The 9,420-nt window shown below is 32.8% G+C and overlaps 1 protein-coding gene across 1 annotated transcript in view; it reads left to right on the forward strand.

Annotated features, from left to right (window-relative positions):
• Window positions 1–7,555, forward strand: part of LOC127720593 (BLOC-2 complex member HPS3-like) — a 50,424-nt gene extending 42,869 nt beyond the window's left edge. The window contains exons 19-22 of the mRNA XM_052227260.1: window positions 1,783–1,995; window positions 2,402–2,614; window positions 4,396–4,489; window positions 5,647–7,555. Coding sequence (XP_052083220.1) covers window positions 1,783–1,995; window positions 2,402–2,614; window positions 4,396–4,489; window positions 5,647–5,828 — 702 coding nt within the window. The 3' untranslated portion in view covers window positions 5,829–7,555. The remainder of the gene's footprint in view (window positions 1–1,782; window positions 1,996–2,401; window positions 2,615–4,395; window positions 4,490–5,646) is intronic.
• Window positions 7,556–9,420: the final 1,865 nt, after the last annotated feature.

Genomic DNA, 9,420 nt, shown 5'->3' on the forward strand with positions numbered 1-9,420 from the left:
TCTGAAACTACTGGGCCAAATTAAACCAAACTTGGCCTAAATCATCCTTAGGGTATCTAGTTTAAAAAATGTATCCGATGACCCCGCCCATCAACCAAGATGGCTGCCATGGCTAAAAATAGAACATGGGGGTAAAATGCAGTTTGGCTTATATCTCTGAAACTAAAGCATTTAGAGCAAATCTGACATGGTGGTAAAAATGTTCATCAGGTTTAGATCTATCTGCCCTGAAATTTTCAGACGCATCAGACAACCTGTTGTTGGGTTGCTTCCCCTGAATTGGTAATTTTAAGGAAATTTTGGAAGTGGGGGTATCCTTTAGTGAGTTGACTCTTAGTTCTATGCAATACTTTCAGATTGCCAGATACTTACCCAAACTGGTCTATGTCCACTCTTATTTCATTCAGGTATACCATGGTAGGATATTTTAAAATTTAGGTTTCATTGTTATGATTTTTTCCATGGTTCTTTATAGTGTCAGCTATTTCAAAGGTGGGACATTAGTGTCATCCTGAAATGTTTCTGTTTGATAATTCTTTTTCCTCTTAGGTCAGATGGAAAATAGTTATATTGATAAATGCTATGATACAACTCTTGAATGTCAAGATGTGTACGTTGCATCAATTTACAATACATCAGTTTTACTCAAGGTATGAAATTACACTAAAAGACAAACATTGTTGAAAATGGAACACGGTTGGAAATTTTACTTGAAAGTCCTGTCCATTGAGCTATTTTGAACACCATTTTGGCAAATCCTGTGAGCCAGTTACAACTTCCACTTATGTTCTTATTTCAAGAGTCACTGCCAACCAAAATGGAAATCCCACAATTTATTTGGCTTCAAGTATGCAAATATTATATACAGGTGAGCGATTCAGGCTCTTGGGAGCCTCTAGTTTATGTTCCTGTCCAATCTCAGAAGCCTGTAATGTATTGGTTGCTGCCTGAGTATTCTCTTTTGAACATTTTGTTATGCTAGGGACTTTAAAAACTTTAATATGATTTGGGTTTTTCTCATTGTTGAAGTTTGTACAGTCACCTGCACTGTTAATATCAGCGTTTTTTTGTCACTGTTGAATAGTTATCTCACTGCCACATTTCAATCCTTATTGGTATATGTATAATGAATCATTATGCATTATACTGAATAGCCACTCTCAAATAAATACGTAATGCAAGAGGGTGGGGTTTTAAGTTTCATTTTTGTCTATCATCTCAGAACATTTTTATTTACGGTGCAAATGATTTCTTAGGCAGAGTGTTTTGTACAACATACTGTGGATTCATTATTATTTGTTAGATACCAATTTTCGTGGATTTCATGGGTACAAGTGAACCACGAAATTAAATGTTCGACGAATGACATATTTTGTATAGGCTTGTAAGCAGACTTTCGGTAAAACCACAAAATTAAATATCCACGAACATGCAAATTTTCCCTAATCCACGAAAATTGGTACCCACGAAAATATATGAATCCACAGTATTCATTTTTCACAAAATGACAAAATAAATTTGTGTTATTCATGTTCAATTTAACCAAAAGGATTGGAAAATTAAGACCAACACTGGTTGCTGCACAGCCTGCAACAATGGGAGTGTCTACTACTGCATATTTCTACCAAAGTATTCTAACTGATAAGGGGCAGTTTCAAGATGACCTAATTACCAGTTAGACTTTAATCATATTATCTGTAATGTTTTTTACAGACATTTAGAGAAAATAAAAATAGCTGCCTTTAATACATTGTAATTGAGTTGATGCATCTGATATTTTAGCCTGCTGATGAGGGCCATTTTGGAAGAAGATACAATTGGTTGGATTATTTATCTCCCTTTAAAGGACCTGAAGATATGAAACAGCCATGTCAATATATATTACGTGCAAGTCCTACAACAGCTCGGAAAAATGCTTCAAAGATCAAGCAGCATGTCTTATCACATGATTTTTGTAACTGTGGTTTGTGTTTTGAAGACCTTCTGAAATTGCAGGTAATTATTGAAAAATATTAACGGACAATGGTAACTGGCAGCAATGTCAACAAAATATTAGTTTGTGATAAGGTCAGTGTAGGTGGAACCACTAATGGTAGGTCAATGACCTTTGGGATGCAGTTGTATGAGCATTGGTATATCTCATTTTCATGGAGATTATTTAGTCCTGTCCCCTCAGTCATGGTCTATTGACTTTTCCTTAGTTTATATAATGAAGTTTGTGGTAAGGTCAGTTTGAGGGGAGCAAAAAGTGATTTGGTATGCATTGTATTAGCATTCTCACATCTCATTTCCATGGAGATTATTTGGCCACACCCCCTTAGTCTGATCTTAATTTATGTCAATAACTTAGATGAATTGGTTTATCTTACTTACATTTATATATGTGTCTGATCTTTTTCAGAGTTTGTTATGTTTTTCTAAAGCAAGTGAAAGTTTAATGAATAAAGTATTAGAGTTGTTGGATCAAGATTATCTGGTTCCTGGTCACGATTCTATACTGATACTGGTACTGTTAAAAACTAACAAGCAGAATGCAACAGATATTGTGGTTCAGAAATATCCTAGAGTCATTTTAGAGTTTGGGAAATGTATAATGAATTCTGACAGAGAACAGGTAAGATTTTCCCGGTAAACATTGGATACAGTTTTAGTACCCTGATTGGAATGGATTACCTAAAAAAATATACAAACTTTATTTAATATTCTTAACAGTGTCATTTGTGTGCCTTTAATGGGCATTAGTTATCAAATTCATATTGACTGATTTGAGTCACATTCTAATATTTGATTTTTGTCTCGCCTGCAATGAAAGTCACAGAATATGAGACATAGGGATAACTATCCGTTTGTGGCACTGTAAACTATTTGTATAAAGCTTTAAATTTCAGAAGGTAGAAGACCTGGATACTTCATACTTCATATGCAGATACATTATGTTACAAATTTTCTGTCTGTCATATGTCCATTGTCCTTGATCTCATTTTCATGGTTCAGCGACTGCTTTAAACAAAATTATAGTATTTTAATCATGTGAATTTCTCACTTATTATGAGTAATAGAATAACTATATTTGGTATATGGGTTCCTTGCAACATCCACATGTACGTCAGAAGTGGCTCACCTGACCTCAACCTCATTTCATGGATCAGTGATCAAGGTTAAAGTTAGATGATTAGGACTGTTTCTCAGATACTATAAGAAGTAGATCAACTATATGTGGTGTATGGAATGATTGTAAGGGGAACATGTTAATCTGGCAGTTTCATCTGATCTTGACCTCATTTTCATGGTCCAGTGGACAATTTAAAGTTTTTGTGTTTTGTTCTGTTTTTCAAATACTACAACCAATAGGTCAGCTATATGTGGTGTATGGAATGAATTTAAGGTGTACATGTCTGTCTGGCAGGTATCATTTGTCTCTGACATCATTTTCATGGTTCATTGGTCAATGTTAAGTTTCTGTCCTCTTTTCAGATACTTTAAGTAATAGGTTGACTGTATTTGGTGTATGAAATGATTGTAAGGTTTATATGTCTGTCTAGATAGGTTTATTCAAATATTAATTCAAAATTCTGCTTTTAGAAATGTTTGAAACAGAACAAAAATCATATTTTAATTATGTTTGTCTTAATCCTAGCTTATGCCCCTTTAACTTTAATGGAAAGGACATTGATTCAAAAATTATACCAACACATTTTGTTTTTTAGTTAGTTCTTTTATAAATCCTCTTAAGATTTCTTGTTTATGATATTGTTAGATTTAAGTTACTTTTAAAGATGCTCAAACAAGTGTTTCTACAATTTAAATTTATCCACCCCGTTAGATTTGTTAGGGGGCACATTTACATATAACAGTCATACAACCTCACATGGAGTTTGAGTTGTAATACCACCATTGTTTTTCCCCAATTTGTCTTTGTTAAATTTGCACTTTTCAAAAAATTGTGCAGAATTTATCTTTGTTTCAAATAAAGAAATACTTGGCATGAGTAAAGTTTTATCCTGTTCAGTACTACAGACAAAATTTCACATAACATTTCATTGCATATAAGAAACCAACCATAACTGGAAGTTAACCAATCAAATTTTCACTCTTTTTTCCCTGTGTACAAGCTTTAGTAACCATGTAACCTCAAGTTTCCAAAATATTCTATAGAGACACCAAAATAAAAAAATAGAAAACAGAAATTTTTTACTGCATTGAAATGAAGGATTAATTTCCTACAACTGTCAAATTCAAGGCAATATTTTTGTCGCCCCTTTTTCCTATGCAACCGGTTGTGACGTACTATGATTTGGTGGTACAAAATGTATTACACCTTGAACCCCCACAAATTTATGTTATATCTTTTGGACAAATAGTATAAAAATAAGGCTGTTTATATTTACATTGCAGAGAAAAATAGTTTTAGACAGTGTATATAGAGCTCTCCAACAGCAGATAGGGAAACCAGATGACAATGAACCAGTTTATCTGCAGTCATTGAAAGGTAAGTTACACAATGTGTCAATTTCACACAAAATATAAGAATAATTATAACAAACAAGGTCTGCTTTTAAGAAATAATCTGGTTTCCTTTTATATCAGTCTACCTCTTCCTCCAATGATTAATTGAAAGGATGCATACAAATTTACTGCTTTTTCTGGATTGACCTTCAACAGTTACGCTCAAAGTCAAAACCTGGAAAAGGGACAAATGAATAAATTTATGTGGATCCATAAAACCAATAAAACCTTTATAGAAAAGTCATTACTATCCATAAAATGTCAACTTTACCAGCAATTGTCAAGTTGGTTTTTGTTAACTTTACAAAATTTATCAGAAATCAAATCTGATTAAAAAATATTTCTGGATCAGAATTTACAATTACTGTAAATTTAGAAATTATTGCATGCATTTATTATTGCAATTTTTGAAGAATGGACTAAAATGTGAAATTAATTATTGCAATTTTAGGAAAATATGCATACAGATATCAGAATGCGAGTTCTTATTATTGGGATACTCGTCCAGTCGCATTATTCCCAATAATTTCTGAATTTACAGTATACAGCTGGGGCAAATACCTTTGTCATGAGCTCAAATTACCCTTGGGTTTTGTTGGAGAATGTATGATAAAGATTTCTGTTCACATTAAGTAAAAAATATAAAGCATTTGAGAACATAAAAAAGCAACTGGGTTTATATATAAAACAAAGCAGCCAGTTGGAGAGTTGTGGAGGTTGAAAAAGTCGTACCATGTGACATTTTTCTATGCATCAACCTAGATTTTTACACTGGCGAATTAAGCCGATGGAATGATTTCTATAGATTTCCACTTCAAAAATTCTTCCACATATATCTATTTTGACCCTTTAATCCTGATGAAAACCTACTGTAAGATGAGACCACCATTAAATTGATGTTGTCATAAAGACGACATTGTATTGATCCCAACACTGCACATTATTATGTGACGTTTGTGTGTTAAATTTATGTTTTTGATTTTGTTTTATGAATTATTGTTTAAAGTTAGTTCTGTGAAATGAATTTTACCAAAGACAAGAAAATAGTAATTCAATATCCAATGAAAAATGTTGATAGAGACTGAAAAAATACTGTTTATTTTGACTATTACTAAACTTCTGTCTTTTTTTTTTCTTTAGATATACTCGACTGCCTAGCTAGAACAACAGGACCAGAGGAATTTTTAAATTTGTTACCAGACAATGGAAATTTTCTCTTTTTTTTACCATACATATCAATGAACTGTGAAAAACAAAAAAAGAATAATCTAATACAAGTAATAAAGAACAAAGGCAGACAACTCCAAACAACTACATCATAGCAAAATAATAATAAGCTATGTCACATCAGTTTCACTTTGACAAATAGTTTTCTTAACAATTATTTGATCATTATTGATTTTTTTTAGAATAAACTTTGTTTACAAATTTGCTTTATATATAATAGTTCTGTCCTACATTCTTTTCCACCATCTTGGATCACAAAATAGCATAACATAATCTGTCTTAATCAGTCATGAAATATGTAAATTTTGAGACAGGGATGCAATTAAGTTGTAAGAAGTTTCATTTAAATGAAAAAAATTGTATAATTTATCTCATCATGTCGAGTGTTTTTACAAATACATAATATTTTCTGTTTGATTCAAATTATTTTTAACTAAAGGGGAGGTTATATATATACTCAGATAATTACATTTTAGAAAAGGATGTACATTGTATAACAAATTGACCTGTTATTTTTTGTTGCAAGAAGACGAGTTACATGACCCCAATTTTATTTTTGTCTGGCCTAGATGAGGTTAAAAAAAGTGATACTTAGGCTTGCTGTTTCTGATGGCATCAACAATGTATTAGTTTTTGATTAGGTAAGTTTATAGGGGACCACTATTGGTAGTTAAAGGATATTTGGTATGCAGTTGTATTAGTATTGGCACATCTCATTTCCATGAAGATTATTAGGCCCTGTCCCCTCAGTTATGGTCTATTGACTTTGAATGTTTGCATAGTTTACATATATTAGTAGTTTGTGATTATTTAAGTTTATGGGGAACCACTAGTGGTAGTTCAATGATATTTGGTATACAGTTGTATTAGTATTGGCACATCTCATTTCTATGGAGATTATTTGATCCCACCCTCTCAGTCATAGTCTATTGACTTGAAACTTTTGCTATGTTTGCGTGTATTACTATGTGATTAGGTCAGTTTATTGGGAACCACTAGTAGAAGGTTAATGGTATTTGGTTTGGTATACAGTTGTATTAGTATTGGCACATTTAATTTTCTTGGAGATTATTTGGTTCCACCCTCTCAGTCATGGTCTGTTGACTTGAAACTTTTGCAATGTTTGCATGTATTACTTTGTGATTAGGTCAGTTTATTGGGAACCACTAGTAGAAGGTTAATGGTATTTGGTTTGGTATACAGTTGTATTAGTATTGGCACATTTAATTTTCTTGGAGATTATTTGGTTCCACCCTCTCAGTCATGGTCTGTTGACTTGAAACTTTTGCAATGTTTGCGTGTATTACTTTGTGATTAGGTCAGTTTATTGGGAACCACTAGTAGAAGGTTAATGGTATTTGGTTTGGTATACAGTTGTATTAGTATTGGCACATTTAATTTTCTTGGAGATTATTTGGTTCCACCCTCTCAGTCATGGTCTGTTGACTTGAAACTTTTGCAATGTTTGCGTGTATTACTATGTGATTAGGTCAGTTTATTGGGAACCACTAGTAGAAGGTTAATGGTATTTGGTTTGGTATACAGTTGTATTAGTATTGGCACATTTAATTTTCTTGGAGATTATTGGGTTCCACCCTCTCGGTCATGGTCTATTGATTTTGAAAGTTTTGCATACATATTAAATATTGCCATCTCAATTTCAACATTTGCTTTAACCCAGTGAGGATACCCTCTGACGTCATCATTAGGGATCATGTGACTAATTAATTTTAATTGAATTAATTAATTTCTTTGGAAGATAATCTCATCATAAAGTGTTAGGTTACTAAGTATTTATGTGTTAATAAAGTCTATGGGTGTATATTGTTTTTAAGTTCTCTTTTAATCCTGTATATGTAATTGATATACAGGTACTGGAAAACTCATGTTTATCAAACAAATATTTACTCACCTAAGGCTGTGTAAATATATGAAAGATAATTACTTTGTATACTCTTCTTCAATATAATAATATAGTTGTTGATATTGAAAGCTTGTTTTAACTCATCAGTCATTGCTGTATGTTAAAACCTTTAGCATGCTTTGGCTTGCTGAAAATATTATGAATATTTCTGTTGGTTATTATTTGCATCGGCTCTGGGATCAATTGGATGCACATGCTTGCCTATATGAGAATAAAAGTGGGACATTTTTTCAAAATGGAGGTCAACCCGAGCTTCCCTGAGACATTTCAGTCACCAACACCATAAGATCAACTCCATTGTGGAAAACAATAGCGGTAGTCCTAGATGCTTGCTATAGTCTCCACAATAGTTACTAGTAGAACTACCAATGCTTGTTAACCCGGTTACTTCAGTGAAAGTGACTTGAAAGTTATTGCATACAAAAAGGGGGAAGATCAAAACATCAATATAAAGTTCTGGAAAGTTTATAGTTGTCTGCTGCACTGGTATGGTGATCAATAAATCATACTAGATAATCCTGTGATCATATTTGCACAAAATAAATTATATTCTTTTATTATCGGCGAAAAATACCAAAGGGACATTCAAACAAGTTGAAAATAAACTGAAAACGCCATGTAAAAAAAAAAAGAAAGAAAAAGACCAAAACTTGCATATAATAGTTTTTCTTCTCAGAATAACCTCAGGGCCCTCGGTGGCTTAGTGGTCTATGGTCTAAATAGTCAAACTATTGTATCACTAGCTTGTCAACACTAAGTTTGTGAGTTGGAATCCAGCAGGTGCGCTCAACTCCAATCTTAAATGGCTAGGATTGTCAGATTTCCTACCGAAGTTAGGTGGTTCTCTCTGGGCACTCCGGCTTCCTCCACCAATAAAAACTAACCCCCACGAAATAGCATAATAGTGCTGAAAGTGATGTTAAACACCAATCAATCAATTGTTATATGTATCCTTGCACGAGTAAAATATCTATGTTCCTTAGATACATATTTATGCAGCAAAGTCCAACAATATCTTTTAAGCCTTAATAAACTTTTTTGATAATATACCCTATGGGTTGAAGACAACCCTTATTGATTTTGAAGTAAAATGGTCAGAGGGAAAGGTCACAGCAATAATGGATAGATTTTTTCTGGATTATTTTGTTTTGAGGTCATGATTATTCAAAGGTTAAAGCCTATACATTTCATTTCCAAGTAGTTTATATTGATTTATTTATCATAACTAAATTAATCTTTGTTGGATAATGATCTATGGAATGAACAAGACCTCTTTCGAATTTGGGTCATTAGGTCAAAGATCAAGGTTACAGCATGCGGAGTAATTGATAGACTAAAATTAGAGCAAAATTTTGGTTTCCTAATAAATGATGTCTTTTGAACCATAAGTCCTAAGTTTAGGGAAACTTTTGTTTCCTGACCATATCCTGAGTCATAAATCAGGTATTGAACAATCTTTAATCGAGAATATGTCTTCGTATGAAAAGATCCCTTTTAATTTTGAGGTCACTAGGTCTAAGGTCCAGGTCACAGTAGCAATTAAACTGAAATTTTGTAAAATGTGGGGTTCTTAGATTAACGTTTATTGAACCATACACCAAATCATTAATACTCTTAGTTTGGTAATGTCCTTTGGGAAGACACCTATTTATTTTTGAGTTTAATAGACTGAAGATCCATGGTCAGAACAGCATTTGAGAAGCTGAAATTGGGGCGAAATTTTGGTTTCCCTTTTTGCTTTGAACCAAGTAATCTCAGAGGAA

This window comes from Mytilus californianus, unplaced genomic scaffold (assembly GCF_021869535.1).
Source record: "Mytilus californianus isolate M0D057914Y unplaced genomic scaffold, xbMytCali1.0.p SCAF_11, whole genome shotgun sequence".
NCBI classification, from domain to species: Eukaryota; Metazoa; Mollusca; class Bivalvia; order Mytilida; family Mytilidae; genus Mytilus; species Mytilus californianus.